Source organism: Saimiri boliviensis, chromosome 21 (genome assembly GCF_048565385.1).
Source record: "Saimiri boliviensis isolate mSaiBol1 chromosome 21, mSaiBol1.pri, whole genome shotgun sequence".
Classification (NCBI taxonomy): Eukaryota; Metazoa; Chordata; class Mammalia; order Primates; family Cebidae; genus Saimiri; species Saimiri boliviensis.
The window spans coordinates 32,365,758-32,382,431 of NC_133469.1; the positions used below are offsets into that span (position 1 = coordinate 32,365,758).

The 16,674-nt window shown below is 38.7% G+C and overlaps 1 protein-coding gene across 8 annotated transcripts in view; it reads right to left on the bottom strand.

Annotated features, from left to right (window-relative positions):
* Positions 1 to 16,674, bottom strand: part of LOC141582622 (uncharacterized) — a 77,857-nt gene that overhangs the window by 47,474 nt on the left and 13,709 nt on the right. For 3 of the 8 annotated variants that reach the window (XM_074391167.1, XM_074391166.1, XM_074391165.1), the window contains exons 2-3: positions 2,903 to 2,994; positions 1,992 to 2,089 (exon numbers count right to left, since the gene is read on the bottom strand). The exons of 1 other annotated variant lie outside the window; for it this stretch is intronic. In XM_074391167.1, the coding sequence (XP_074247268.1) occupies positions 1,992 to 2,089; positions 2,903 to 2,994 (190 nt within the window). Of the gene's footprint in view, positions 1 to 1,991; positions 2,193 to 2,902; positions 2,995 to 16,674 lie in introns of all 8 variants that reach the window. 4 more of the 8 variants (XR_012515499.1, XR_012515501.1, XR_012515498.1 and 1 more) reach the window with 3 other exon arrangements.

Consider the following 16,674-nt stretch of genomic DNA (forward strand, 5'->3'; position numbering starts at 1 on the left):
GGTGGCACATGACTGTAATCCCAGCTACTCAGGAGGCTGAGGCAGGAGACTGAATCCAGGAGGCAGAGGTTGCAGTGAGCTGACATCGCACCACTGCACTCCAGCCTGGGCGACAGAGTGAGGGAGAAAAAACAAAAACAAAAAAGAAAAGATTAATAATACTAAGTGGTGATGAGCATGAGTAACAGTTGGAAATCTCATACATTGTTGGCAGAAATACAAAATGGTAAAGCCATTTGAAAAAACAACAGGCAATTTCTTATAAACATACTCGCCCATTTGACATAGCAATCCTATTTTTAGGTATTTATGCAACAGAAATGAAAGCATATCCATACAAACACCTGAATGTGAATGCTCATAGTAGCCTAATTCGAAGTAGCCCCAAACTGGAAACAATCCAGATGTCTAACCACTGGTGTATGGATAAACATATTGTGGCACATACATACAATGGAAAGCTACTCTGCAATGGAAAGGAACAAACAAGTGATACAGGCAGCAATTTGGATGAATTGCAAAAGCACTGTGGTCAGTTGAGAGAAAAAAAAAGGCAAACACAAAGGAGTACATACCATATGATTCCACTTATACAGCACTCTAGAAAAGGCAAAACTAGAGAGAGAAAACAGATCAATGGTTGCCAGGAACTGCAGGTGAGGAGAGGAAACTTGACTATAAAGGAATGTGAGGAAATTTTTCAGGGTGATAGAAATGTTCTGTATCTTGACATGGGTGGTGGTTATATGACTGTATATTTGTCAAAATTCACAGAATTATATAAAGAGTGAATTTTACTATATATAAATTAGCCTCAATAGACCTGACTTTTAAAAACAAACATTTCAAAAATTAAAACAAAAGCCCTCAAAAAGTCATTACCTTGCAAACAAAAAGAATTCCTTTTAAGCATGGCCCGATATAGAATGCAGATGAATAAGATATAGAATGCCGATGAATAAGATATAGAATGATGTGTTGGGTGAGAGAAACTGGAAGCAACAAGAAAGAAAATAATACCTCCTAGGTACATGAGGTCCTACTTATATTTTGAAAGCTGGCGAGACCTATGCCAAGGCTGTAGCTCAACGCATGAATGTATTTATCTTTGAGTCTTTGCACTTTCCTAGTACTTAGCAAATGATAAGCATTCATTAAATGTTTGTTCAAATGAACTTTTGTTTTGGCTGCTGAGAGACATGTGGCCTAATTGCTGTAGTGGTTATGACAAATTTGGCTAGCTCAATGTGAATGATTTGAACTATGTCAAGAGTCCCCAAGACTACCCTCAGGTTCAGTAATTCACTACGAGTCATAGGACTCTGAAAACTCTGTTAAGCCTATGGTTATGGTTTATTATAAGGAAAGGATACAGATTTGAATTAGCAAAGGGAAAAGGCACATAAGGCAAAGCCCAGGAGAAACCAGCCATCAGCTTTCAGCTGTCCTCTACTAGTCTCACAGACAGTGTTTAATGCTCTGAGTAATGATGTGTGACACCCTACAAATTTTTGCCAACCAGGAAAGCTCACTTGAGTCTCAGTGTTCAGCATTTCTACTGGAGGCAGTCATATAGGTATGCAGCCCTGTGTAAATGACCTTAGCTATCAGTCTCCAGCTGCACAGGTCAAATTGATACTGTGTGGCCAGGATTTCAGGCATACAAAAACAGGCACTCACCATAAATCACATTGTTAGCATAATCCACCTGGACAAATAGCTCCAATGTGGCCCAAGGCCTCAGGCATACAAAGACACTCTTATCAGGCAGGATATTCCAAGCTTTAGAAGTTAGTTCCCAGGAGCTGGTCAAGGGTCAGTCCATTATTTGGAATTTGCAGAGTTTGAGTAGCCTAAGCCTGCTGATTTAACACTTTACTGCACAGACTGTATCAAGATTTTTAAACCTGAGGTCAGGAGTTTGAGGCCAATATGGTGAAACCCCATCTCTACTAAAAATATAAAAATTAGCCAGGTGTGGTGGCACATGCCTGTAATTCCAGCTACTTGGGAGGCTGAGGCAGGAGAATCGCTTGAATCCAGGAGGTGGAAGTTGTAGTGAGCCAAGATTGTGCCATTGCACTCCAGCCTGGGCAACAGAGAGAAACCCGTCTCAAAAAAAGAAAGAAAACAAAGAAATAGACACCAATTACCTGACGAAGAATTCAAAAGAATCATAAAACCTCAGTGAACTACAAGAGAACACAGACAACTAAATGAATTAGGACAACCATGCATAAACAAAATAAGAATATCAACAAAAAGTTAGAAACTAAAAGAACCAATCAGAAATTCTGGAGCTGAAAAATATAATAACTAGGCCAGATGTGATGGCTTACATCTGTAGTCCCAGCACTTTGGGAGGCTGAGGTGGGCAGACAGCTTGACCCCAAGAGCTCAAGACCAGCCTGGGCAATGTGGCAAAACCCCATCTCAACAAAAAAATAAGCCAGGCATGGTGGCTCATGCTGGTGCTCCCAGCTACTTGGGAGGCTGAGGTGGGAGGATCCCTCAAGCCCAGGCAGTTAAGGCTGCAGTAAGCTGTGATCACACCACTGTACTTCAGCCTGGGCAACTGAGCAAGATCCTGTCACAAAAAAAAAAAAAAAAAAAAAAAAAAAAAAAAAATTCAAGCAGCTCAAAATATTCTAATCAGAATGAACTCAATGGGCCCACAAGAAATGTGTTATAATAAAACTGTCAAACAGCAAAGACAAAAAGAGAGTCTTGAAAGCAGCAAGAGAAAAGCAACTCATCACATACAACAGAGCTGCTATAATATTATCAGTGGATTTCTCAGCAGAAATCTTACAGACTAGAAGGGAGTGGATGGATTGGATGACACTTTCAAAGTGCTGAAAGAAAAAAAAAAACCCAAAAGAGTGGGCATGGTGGTACATACCTGTGATCCAAGCACTTTGGGAGGCTTAAGTGAGAGGATCAGTAGAGCCCAGGAATTCAGGACTAGCTTGGGCAACATAGGGACACCCATCTCTATAAAAAAATAAAAAATAAAAAAAAAATTAGTTGGGCATTTTGGCATGTCCCTGTAGTACTGGCTACTTGGGTGGCTGAGACAGGATTGCTTGAGCCTATGAGTTTGCAGTTGCAGAAAATCGTGATTTACACCACTGCACTCCAGCCTGGATGACAGAGTAAGACCCCATCTCGGAAAAAAGAGTAAAAAAGAAAATCTGGTAACCAAAAACACTATATCTAACATGAAAATGGTTTCATTTTTCAAAAATGAAAGGAACTAAAGACTTTCCCAAATAAACAAAAGCTAAGGGAGTACATCACCACTAGACCTGCCTTATAAGAAATGCTACAGAAATTCCTTCAAGTTGAAACTAAAGGACTAGATAGCAACATGAAAGCATATGAAAAAATATAAAGCTCTTTAGTAAAGGTAAATATTTAGACAAATACAAAATCCTGTAATACTGTAATGGTGGCATATAAATAACATTTAATTCTGGTATAGAATTAAAAAGGTAAAATCATAAGAATAATTATAACTGGCCAGGCACAGTGGCTCACGCCTGTAATCCCAGCACTTTGGGAAGCTGAGGTGGGTGGATCACGAGGTCAGGAGTTCAAGACCAGACTGGCCAACATGGTGAAACCCGATTTCTAATAAAAAATACAAAAATTAGCTGGACATGGTGGCTCGTGCCTATAATCCCAGCTACTTGGGAGGCCGAGGTAGGAATTGTTTGAACTGGGACCCGGTAGGTGGAGGTTGCAGTGAGCTGAGATCGCACCACTGCACTCCAGCCTGGGCTACAGAGCAAGACTCCATCTTGGGGGGGTGGGGCCGCGGGAAAGAATAATTATAACTATAAAACTATACTAATGGATACAAATATAAAAAGATGTAATTTATGACATTGATAACATAAAGGAGTGATGTAAAGGAGTAGAGTTTCATATGCAATTGAAGTTAAGTTGTTATCAGTTTAAAATAGATTGTTATGTCTTATGTAAAACCTATGGTAACCACAGAGGAAATACCTATAGAAGACTGAAAAAAAAAACTAAGAAAGGAATCAAGGTATATCACTACAAAAATTGATGAAACACAAAGGAAGACACCAAGAGAAGAAAAAGGGGACAAATTAACTATAAGACAAAAAGAAAAAAATGGCAATTTTAAGTCCTTCTCTATCAGTAATTGGTTTAAATGTATATAGATTAAACTCCCAAATCAACAGACATCCAATGGCTGAATGGATTTAAAAAACAAGATCCAACTATATGCTGTCTCTGGCTCACTTTAGATATAAGGACACACAAAGGCTGAAAATAAAAGGATGGAAAAATATATTCCATACAAATAGTAACCAAAAGAGAGCAAAGGGGCCACACTTATAAACAACAAAATAGACTTTAAGTCAAAAATGGTCACAACAAAGAATATTATATAATGATAAAAGCATTAATTCACCAAGAAGACATAAGAATTATAAATATATATGTCCCTAACATAAAAGCCTCCAAATATCTATAGCAAACATTAACAGAATTGAAGGGAGAAATAGACAGTAACACAAAAATAGATTTCAATAATCCATATTCAGCAATGTATAGAACAACCAGACATAAGATCAATAAAGAAATAAATGATTTGAACAATACTATATACCAATTGGACCTATACAGAACAGTCCAACCAGTAAAAAAAAAAAAAAAGAAAAAAAAAAAAAGATTGAAGTCATACCTGGTATCTTTTCTGACTACAGTGAAATAAAACTAGAAATCAATAGCAAAAGGAAAACTGAAAAATTCATAAGTGTGGAAATTAAACAACACATTGGAACAACCAGTGGATCAAGGAAGAAATTACCAGGGAAATTAGAAAATATCTTGAGACAAATAAAAATTAAAAAGATCAAGAATTTGGTATATGATTCCAAGGATGATCACGTTTAGTGAAAAGAATGAGATTTCTTTTTTTTTTTTTTTTTTGAGACGGAGTTTTGCTCTTGTTACCCAGGCTGGAGTGCAATGGCGCGATCTCGGCTCACCACAACCTCCGCCTCCTGGGTTCAAGCAATTCTCCTGCCTCAGCCTCCCTAGTAGCCGGGACTACAGGCGTGCGCCACCATGCCCAGCTAATTTTTGTATTTTTAGTAGAGACGGGGTTTCACCATGTTGACCAGGATGGTCTCGATCTCTTGACCTCGTGATCCATCCGCCTCAGCCTGCCAAAGTGCTGGGATTACAGGCGTGAGCCACTGCGCCCGGCAAGAATGAGATTTCTAATAAGTTGGCCTGAGTTTGAATGTTCAGCTTTACCACATACCACTTATGTGTTCTTAGACAAATATTTCAAGCTCTCAGCAATTGTTTCCTAACCTGTTTTAAAATGAGCATAATCATAATTTCCTCATAAAATTGTTGAAGGATCAAATGAAATAACACATTAAATGGAACATTATAAATTGGAAGGCATGAATTGTCACTATTTTTTGCTGTCTCTGCTGCCTTCATTAGCTCTCACGTTCCCCTTAATTGTGGTTATTGCTCAGGTGCTGTATGTCATGTGTTGCAGCTGGAAAACAGAATTTCTCACCCACAAGGACTATTCTCTTCATATGGTTGTTAATGCTTGTGTTGCAAAGAGCTTAGAGCACCAAACTGAGATTGTAAAACCTAATTGAGTCCTGGATTTGCGGTACACAATGTGTAATCTGCACAGGTCCATAAACATCTAGGTATTTTCTCATGTGTGAAAAAAGCAAAAGCAGGTTGGGTATCATGGCTCCTGCCTGCAATCCTAGCACTTTGGGAGGCCAAGGCGAGCAGACTGCCTGAGGCCAGGAGTTCAAGACCAGCCTGGCCAACATGGTGAAACCCTGTCTCTACTAAAAATACAAAAACTAGCCAGGCTTGGTGGTGCATGCCTGTAATCCCAGCTACTTGCGGGGATGAGGCAGGAGAATCCCTTGAACCCAGGAGGGGGAGGTTGTAGTGAGCCAAGACTGAGCCACTGCTCTCCAGCCTGGGCAATAGAGTGAACTCTGCCTCCCACCCCTCACCAAAAAAAAGCAAAAGCCATTTGTGCACAGCCTGTCTCTGAGGGTGGTTGTGCTGATTATCTGAAAATGTATGGGAAAGCACGTTTAAAATTTGGCCCATCTGACATGTGGTAGCAAAATAAAGGTTTAAAAAATATGCCATAAATATACCTCAGCTTACAAGGATCAACCTTAAGTGGACATCTTCAAATAGAATATGTAAGGACCAAGGAAAAACGTCCCCTTTGCCCTCTGAATGGTTACTAAAAATCAACTGACTAAAGGCAGATTAATAGGAAAAAAAAGCAAACGAATCTATTAACAAGAATGGGGAGAATCACAGACAGATTACCACACCACAGGAAAGGGAGATGAGGAAGTGTGGATGATGTTAGGAGGATAGTAAATGTTTAAGGGAATTCAATGGACTTGAAGAACATATAATGACCTAGAACAAAGTCTGTTGGGCCCATAGAGCAAACAACAGCTTGTGCAAAAGTCTGTCCAGCTGTGTTGACAGACTTGAGTCTTTCATAAGTTCAGTTAATGAAAATTCAGAAAAGGGAACAGAGGTAATTGCTTTTTCTTTGGTGGGTCCAGACTTTAGGCAGATAAGGAAATTTTGCCCTGTGCTTAGGGACAGACAGAAGATTAGGAGACAGCAATTGGGGATGGTGGGTGGGGGAGGTAGAAAGAGAGGGGAAGATCAGAGAGATCTTGAAAAACTACATTTTCAGTTCAGCATATCAAAGCACCATATTTTGGGGCATCAGTTTCTGAGCCCCAGCAGATACAAGTTGGTTTCTTTTTGAAGACCAATGTCACTAAGAACTTTAAAGACAATGTGGCATTGTTACATAGAACGTTTCATAAGAGTAAGTCCTTACAATCCTTTTACACTTCCCAAGAAAAAAATCTTTCTCATTTTTCTGTGACTATTCTGAAATGACTTTCTCTAAGACTCCAGGATCATACTTAACCCTATCTGAGCAGATGACTCCTCTACAAAAGGGAAGATAATATCCGTATACTCTCTCTTTTTCATTTGTCCTGTAATGCCTATACTGTATCAGTACCTCCTTAGCACCTTCAATCCTGTGTCAGAAAATAAAGGCCTTCTGATTGTACACAAGGCAAGTTGTTCTGATCAAAGTCTCTCTTGCTTCCTCTAAGACTTTATGCTCAGTTACTCCTCACACTATCCTACATGCAGTCACTCCTTTGAGACAAGGTTTTTCTCAGTTTAAAATATGGGCAAATCTCTCCAAACCTAATCATCCTTGCTTTTTTTTTTTTTTTTTTTTTGAAAACCTTTACTTGGTTAGGGAGGATACAATGCTTAAATTACGCTTAGAAAAAAGTAATGATACACAGTTTAAATTGGAAAGGGAGAGAGCTAGAAGTGAGTTGGTTTGAATGCCTCTATAGTAATCAAGGTAAAAAGGAAATAGGATCTGAGTTGGAGTGGTGCCAAGAGAATGAAAGGCGAGAATACTGCAAAAAAAAAAAAAAAAAAAATTAATACCTGTCAGTAATTAATACTGACAGGTCCTGGAAACTAAATGAATGTGGGATAGAGGGGAAAAAAAAGAACAAATAGAATCCTTTTCAAGCAAAGACATCTATAGACACACATAACAAAAAATATAGACTGTACAAATATAGTTTAGGGAAGTTACACAGAAGCAAATGACAACAAGCAGCCCTGTGGTGGGGGAATATGATTTTCAGATTATTATATAATTTCTACATTACTTAAATTTTCTAATTTTCAACAAAATTATTAAGAATAGAAAAGAAAAAAAAAAGAAAGCATGACCATACACAGAACAAAAAGCAGTCAAGAGAAATAATCTCTGAAGAAGCTGGATGTTGGACTTACTAGACAAAGACTTTATATCAGTTCATCTATCTATCTATCTATCTATCTATATATATACACACACACATTTTTTTTTTCAAAGAACTACAGAAAACCATGGGCTAAAAACCTAAAGGAAAATATGAGAATGACATCTTGCCAAATATAGTTTATCAATAAACAGAAAGAAATTATTAAAAAGAATTAAATGAAAAATATAAATTCTGGAGTTAAAAAGTATAGTAACTGAAATGAAAAACTTAACAGATGGGATCAACAGCAGATTTGAACTCATAGAAGAAAAAAATCAGTGAATGTGAAAACAGATCATTTGAGGTCATTCAGTTGAGGAGGAAGAGGTGGAGGACACTATCAACTGTATCAACATATATGCATAATGAAAGTTCCAGAAGGAGAGAATTCAGATAAATAAGAATATCCAAAGAAACAATGGAAAAGCATTAAATTACACATCCAAGAAGCTCAGTAAACTTCAAATAGAATAAAATCAGACACCAATATGTAGATACATAATAAAATGACTGATGGTCGAAGACAGAGAAAATTTAGAAGCCAACAAGAGAGAAGCAATTAATCACATACAAAAATCCTCCACAAGATTAATTCATTGCTCCTTGGAAACCATTTAGGTCAGAAGCCAGTGAGATAGCATATTCAAGGTCCTGAAAGGAAAAAGTACTGTCAACCTAGAATTCTGTATATTGAAAAACTATCCTTCAAAAACAAAGGAGAAATTAAGACATTCCAAGATAAAAAAAACTTGAGAGAACTGGTCAGTATCAGACCTGCTATACAAGAAATACTACAGGGAGTCCTTCAGGCTGAAATGAAAGGGAACTAGACAGTAACTCAAACCCACATGATGAAATGAAGAACACTTTGGTAAAGGTAATTACAAAAGTAAATATAAAAGACAACATAAATGTACTTTTGTTTGTAACTTTTTTCTTCTAATTTAAAGACAATGGCATAAAGCAGTAATAATAAAGTGGTGCTAATGGACTTATAATATATAAAGAGGTTTACATATATTAAAAAACAGCATAAAGGGGCTGGGCATAGTGACTCATGTCTGTAATCCAAGTATTTTGGGAGGCCAAAGTGGGTAGATTGCCTGAGCTCAGGAGTTCGGGACCAGCCTGGGCAACATGGTGACACCCTGTCTCTATTAAAAATAACAAAAACTAGCTGAGTGTGGTGGCACATTGCCTGTACAGTAATCCCAGTTACTCAGGTGGCTGAAGCACAAGAATGACTTGAACTTGCATTCTAACCTGGGCAACAGAATGAGATCTTGTCTTGGGGAAAAAAAAAAAAAAAAAAAAAAGCATAAAGGAAGGGACAAGGAATGGAGCTACATAAAAATAAAGTTTTTTCTATAATATATTCATTTCATAAAATAAATTCATTCAAAAATTGTATTAATCCGAACTAGATTACCATAAATTAAGATATCAACTGCAATCACCAGGAAACTACTAACAAAGTAACCTTAGGCCAGGTACAGTGGCTCATATCTGTAATTCCAGTACTTTGAGAGGCTGAGGCAGGCAGATCACTTGAGGCTGGGAGTGTTTTGTTTTGCTTTTGTTTTGTTTTGTTTTGTTTTGGAGATAAGAGTCTTGCTCTGTCACCCAAGCTGGAGTGCAGTATTGCTTCCTGGATTCAAACAATTTTCCTGTCTCAGCCTCCTGAATAGCTGGGATTACAAGCAAGAACCACCACACCCAGCTAACCAGACCATGAGTTTGAGACTAGCCTGGGTAACATAGCAAGATCCATCTCTACAAAAATTTTTAAAAACAAAATTAACTGGTTGGGCATGGTGGCTCACAGCTCCAATCCTAGCATTTTGGGAGGCTGAGGCAGGTGAATGGCTTGAGCCCAGGAGTTTGAGACCAGCGTGGGTAACATGGTAAAGACCTGTCTCTACAAAAAATACAAAAAAAAGAAACAAGAAAAATTAGTGGGGCAAGGTGGTGCGTTCTGTAGTCCCAGTTACTCAGGAGGCTTAGTTGGGAGAATCACTTGAGCCCAAAAGTTCAGGGCCACAGTAAGCCATGATTGCCTTGTTTCTAAAAAATAAAATAAATTTTTGGTTGGGTGTGGTGGCCCATTCCTTAATCCCAGCACTTTGGAAGGCCGAGGCAGGTGAATCAGTTGAGGTCGGGAGTTTGAGACCAGCCTGGCCAACATGGTGAAACCCTGCCTCTACTAAAAATATCAAAACTAGCCAGGTGTGGTGACATGCACCTCCCAGCTACTCAAGAGGCCAAGGCACAAGAATCACTTGAACCCAGGAGGCAGAAACTGCAGTGAACTGAAATCATGCCACTGCACTCCAGCCTGGGCAACAAAGACTCCATCTCAAAAATTTAAAAAAGATAATAAATCAGGACAGATGGAGCAGCACAGCAGACCCCTACCACATGACCAGAGAGAGAGGAAGCTGAAAGGGGGAGACGGCCGGGTGCGGCTGAGTAGGTCCCTATCTTCCCCTACAAACTCCAGAGGGCTGAAGCTCTGACTCTAGTGGGTTGAGCAACCAATGCCACAGTCTGAGCTGAACGTTGAATGATCCAACCCAGTGGAGGAAGGGCACAACCCACCACTAGAGGGGTGGGACTGGGCTACAGGTTTTAACAAAAAAAACATGGAGCCTACCTAGCAAAGCGATAGCGTTCTTGACCAACCAGCAGTGCCTACAGGTCAAGGGAATAGGGGCCTCATCTTCCAGTATAAACAAAAAAGACACACAGGAAGGTTCCCTAGTAACCTGAAGGAGTCCCTAGAAACCCAGTAGTGCCTCCATAGGCAGACAAGTGAGCTCATTAAGCAGCTCCCTGACAACACAGCTAGGCAAATCCACTAAGATGGGAAAAAAACAGCACAAAAAAGATGAAACCATCAAAGATCAGAACACCTCTTCTCCTTCAAGGGATCACAACTCCTCAACAACGCAGAAACACAACATGACTGAGAAAGAGTACGACAAATTGACAGAAACAGGCTTCAGAAGGTGGATAATAACAAACTTTTCTGAGCTAAAGGAACATGTTCTAACTCAATGCAAAGAAACCAAAAACTTAAAAAAAGGTTAGACGAAATGCTAACTAGAATAACCAGCTTAGAGAAGAACATAAACGACTTCATGGAGTTGAAAAACAGCACGAGAACTATGTGAAGCAAACACAAGTTTTAATAGCCAAATCGATCAAGCAGAAGAAAGGGTATCAGAGATTGAAGATCAATCAACTCAATGAAATAAAAAGAGAAGGCAAGACAAGAGAAAAAAAGAGTGAAAAGAAATGAACAAAGCCTCCAAGAAATATGGAATTATATGAAAAGATCTAACCTATGCTTGATCAGTGTACCTGAATATGACGGGGAGAATGAATCCAAGTTGGAAAATACACTCCAGGCTATTATCCAGGAGAACTTCCCAAGCCTAGCAAGGCAGTCCAACATTCAAATTCAAGAAATACAGAGAACTCTACAAAGATATTCCTCAAGAACAGCAATCCCAAAGCACATAATTGTCAGATTCACCAGAGATGAAATGAAGGAAGAAGTGCTAAGGGCAGCCAGAGAGAAAGGTCAGGTTACCCACAGAGGGAAGCCAGTCAGACTCACAGCAGATCTCTTGGCAGAAACACTACAAGCCAGAAGAGAGTGGGGGTCAATATTCAACATCCTTAAAGAAAAGAACTTTAAACCCAGAATCTCAAATCCAGCCAAACTAAGCTTCGTAAGTAAAGGAGAAATAAAATCCTTGACAGACAAGCAATTACTGAGAGATTTTGTCACCACCAGACGTGCCCTACAAGAGCTCCTGAAAGAAACACTAAGCATGGAAAGGAACAAGTACCATTGACTGCAAAAGCAAACCAGTAGGCAAAGACCAAAAATGCAATGAAGAAAATGAGTCAACTAATAGGAAAGAAAACCAGCCGGTAACAAAATGGCGGGATCAAATTCACACATAACAATATTAACATTGAGTGTAAACAGCCTAAACACCCCAATCAAAAGACACAGACTGGCAAACTGGATAAAAGTCAAGACCCATTGGTGTGCTGTATTCAGGAAACCCATCTCGCATACAAAGACACACAAAGACTCAAAATAAAGGGATGGAAGAAGATTTACCAAGCAAATAGAGAAAAAAAAAAAAAAAAGCAGGGGTTGCAAGCCTAGTCTCTGACAAAATGGACTTCAAACCAACAAAGATTAAAAGAGACAAAGAAGGACACTACATAATGGCAAAAGGATCAATCCAACAGGAAGAGCTAACTATCCTAAATATATATGCACCCAACACAGGAGCACCCAGATACATAAAGCAAGTTCTTAATGACCTAAAATGAGATTTAGACTCCCACACAATAATAGTGGGAGACTTCAACACTCCACTGTCGATATTAGACAGATCAACAGGACAGAAAATTAACAAGGACATCCAGGACTTGAATGCAGAGCTGGAACAAGCGGCTCTAATAGACATATACAAAACACTCCACCCCAAATCCACAGAATATACATTTTTCTCAGCACCACATTGCACTTACTCTAAAATTGACCACATCATTGGAAGCAAATCACTCCTCAGCAAATGCAAAAGAACGGAAATTATAACAGTCTATCATACCACAGTGCAATCAGACTAGAACTCAGGATTAAGAAACACAAACAAACCTGCACAAACACTTGGAAACTGAACAACTTGTTTCTGAGTGTCAAATGGATAATGAAATGAAGGCAGAAATAAAGATGTTCTTCGAAACCAACCATAATGAAGACACAACTTACCAGAATCCCTGGAACACCTATAACAGTGTCAAGAGGGAAATTTATAGCAATAAATGCCCACATGAGAAACAAAGAAAGATCTAAAATTGACACTCCATCATCAAAATTGAAAGAGCTAGAGGAGGAAGATCAAAAAAACTTAAAAGCTAGCAGAAGACAAGAAATAACTAAGATCAGAGCTGAATAGAAGTAGATACACAAAAAAACCCTTCAAAAAAAAAAATCAATAAATCCAGGAGCTAGTTTTTTTGAAAAGATCAACAAAATAGACTGCTAGCCAGACTAATAAAAAAGAAAAGAGAGAAGAATAAAATAGATGGAATACAAAAAGATAAAGGGGACATCACCACTGATCCCACAGAAATACAAACTACCATCAGAGATTACTACAAACAGCTCTATGCACATAAACCAGTAAACCAGGAAGAAATGGATAAATTCCTGGACACTTGTACTCTACCAAGACTAAACCAGAAGGAAGCTGAAACCCTAAATAGACCAGTAACAAGGGCTGAAGTAGAGGCAGCAATCAATAGCCTGCCAACCAAAAAACGTCCAGGTCCAGATGGGTTCACAGCTGAATTCTACCAGACATAGAAAGAGGAGCTGGTTCCATTCCTCCTAAAACTGTATCAAACAATACAAAAGGAGGGAATCCTCCCTAACTCATTTTATGAGACCAACATCATCCTGATACCAAAACCAGGCAAAGACTCAATTAAAAAAGAAAACTTCAGGCCCATATCCATGATGAACATCAACACAAAAATCATCAATAAAATACTGGCAAACAGATTGCAACAGCACATCAAAAAGCTTATCCATCATGATCAAGTAGGCTTCATCCCGGGGATGCAAGGCTGGTTCAACTTATGCAAATCCATAAACATAATCCATCACATAAACAGAATGAAAGACAAAAACCATGATTATCTCAACTGATGCAGAGAAGGTCTTTGACAAAATTCAACAGCTCTTCATGCTAAAAATTCTCAATAAACTAGGTATCAACAGAATGTATCATAAAATGATAAAAGCCATTTATGACAAACCTGCAGCCAGTATCATACTGAACAGGCAAAAGCTGGAAGAATTACCTTTGAAATCAGGCACTAGACAAGGATGCCCTCTCTCACCACTCCTATTCAATATAGTATTAGAAGTTCTAGCCAGAGTAATCAGGCAAGAGAAAGAAATAAAGGGTATTCAAATAGGAAAGGAGAAAGTCAAATTGTCTCTATTTGCGGTCGACATGATCGTATATCTAGAAGACCCCACCATCTCAGCCCAAAATCTCAAACTGATAAGCAACTTCAGCAAAGTCTCAGGATACAAAATCAATGTGCAGAAATCACAAGCATTCGTATATACCAATAACGCAACAAGCATTCGTATATACCAATAACGCAACACAAATCAAGAGTGAACTCCAATTCACAACTGCTACAAAGAAAATAAAATACCTAGGAATACAACTAACAAAGGATGTAAAGGACCTTTTCAAGGAGAACTACAAACCACAGCTCAATGAAATAGGAAAGGACACAAATAGATGGAGAAACATTCCATGCTCATGGTTAGGAAGTATTAATATTGTGAAAATGGCCATACTGCCCAAAGTAATCTATAGATATTCAATGCTATCTCCATCAAGCTACCAATGACCTTCTTCACAGAACTGGAAAAAAACACTTGAAATTTCATATGGAATCACAAAAGACCCCGCACAGCCAAGACAATCCTAAGCAAAAAAGAACAAAGCCAGAGGCATCACACTACCAGACTTCAAACTATACTAGAAGCCTACAGTAATCAAAACAGCATGGTACTGGTACCAAAACAGAGACATAGACCAATGGAAGAGAACAGAGGCCCCAGAAGAAACACCACACATCTACAACCATCTGATCTTTGACAGACCTGACAAAAACAAGCAATGGGGAAAGGACTCCACGTTTAATAAATGGTATTGGGAAAACTGGCTAGCAATGTGCAGAAAGCAGAAACTGGGCACCTTCCTGTCACCTTACACTAAAATTAACTCCAGATGGATTAAAGATTTAAACATAAAACTTAACACCATAAAAACACTAGAAGAACACGTAGGCAAAACCATCAAGGACATAGGCATAGGCAAGGATGCCATGACTAAAACACCAAAAGCAAAGGCAACAAAAGCCAAGATAGACAAATGGGATCTAATTAAAATTCAGAGCTTCTGTACAACAAAAGAAACCATCATAAGAGCAAACTGGCAACCAACAGAATGGGAAAAAAATTTTGCAATCTACCTATCTGACAAAAGGCTAATATCCAGAATCTACAAAGAACTAAAACAGATATACAAGAAAAAAACCAAACAACCCCATTCAAAAGTGAGCAAAGGAAATGAACAGACACTTTTCAAAAGAAGACATATATGAGGCCAACAAACACATGAAAAAATGCTCATCATCACTGGTCATTAGAGAAATGCAAATCAAAACCACAGTGAGATATCTCACACCAGTTAGGATAGTAATCATTAAAAAATCTAGAGACAACAGATGCTGGAAAGGATGTGGAGAAATAGGAACACTCTTACACAGTTGGTGGGAGTGTAAATTAGTTCAACCATTGTGGAAGACAGTGTGGGGATTTCTCAAGGATCTAGAAATAGAAATTCCATTTGACCCGGCAATCCCACTACTGGGTATATACCCAAAGAACTATAAATTGTTCTACTATAAAGACACATGCACACATATGCTCATTGCAGCCCTGTGTACAATAGCAAAGACCTGGAACCAACCCAAATACCCATCAATGATAGACTAGACAAAGAAAATGTGGTACATATACACCATAGAATACTATGCAGCCATAAAAAAAGATGAGTTTGTGTCCTTTGTAGGGATTTGGATGAATCTGGAAACCATCATTCTCAGCAAACTGACCCAAGAGCAGAAAGCCAAACACTGTACATTCTCGCTCATGGGTGGGTGCTGAACACATGGACTCAGGGAGAAGAACATCACACACTGGGGGTAGTTGGTGGGGGTGCAGGTAGGGGAGAGACAGCAGGAAGTGGGGGTGTGGGAAGGGAGTAGGAGTGGAGAGGGATAACATGGGGAGAAATGCCAGATACAGTATGCACCTAAAGCAAAATAAATTAAAAAAAAAAAAAAGACAGCCCCAACTATAAACTGTATGAATTCTGTTTCGTGTTCAACAACAAAAAGACAATAAATAAAATAAAATAAATTTAAAAAGAAAATACCTTTGGAAATATAGGAAAAGAAATGACAAGAAATTAAAATGGTACATTAGAAAATACCTACAAAAAATCAGTAAAAGAATAAGAAAAACACAAAAGACATATAGAAAACAGCAAAATGACAGACATAAATCCTACCTTGTTAGTAATTACACTAAATGTAAATAAATCAAGTACTTCAATCTAAAGGCAAATATTAGAAAAATGGATAAAAATAACATGATCCAACTATTTTCTGTCTATAAGAGATAATTTATTTCACTTATTTTAATCTTTAGAGATGGTTTAATCTTGCTCTATTGCCTAACTTGGGTGCAGTGGTATGATCATAGCTCACTGCAACTTTGAACTCTTGGACTTAAGCAATCCTGCCTCTGCCTCCCAAGTAGTTGGGACTAAAGGCACATGCCACCATACCCAGCTAATTTTAAAAAGTCTTTTTAAAGATGGAGTCTGTATTGCCCAGGCTGGTCTTGAACTCCTGGGCTCAAGTGATCATTATCTATCTCCCCACAACCCCCCCTTTTTTTTCAAAAGAGGATCTCACTCTGTCATTCAGGCTAGAGTGCAGCTCACTGCAGCTTCAGTCCTGGTCTCAAGTGATCCTTCCAACTCAGCCTCTTGAGTAGCTGATACTACAGGTATAGGCTAACACCCCAGCTAATTTTTTTGAGACGGAGTTTCACTCTTGTTACCCAGGCTGGAGT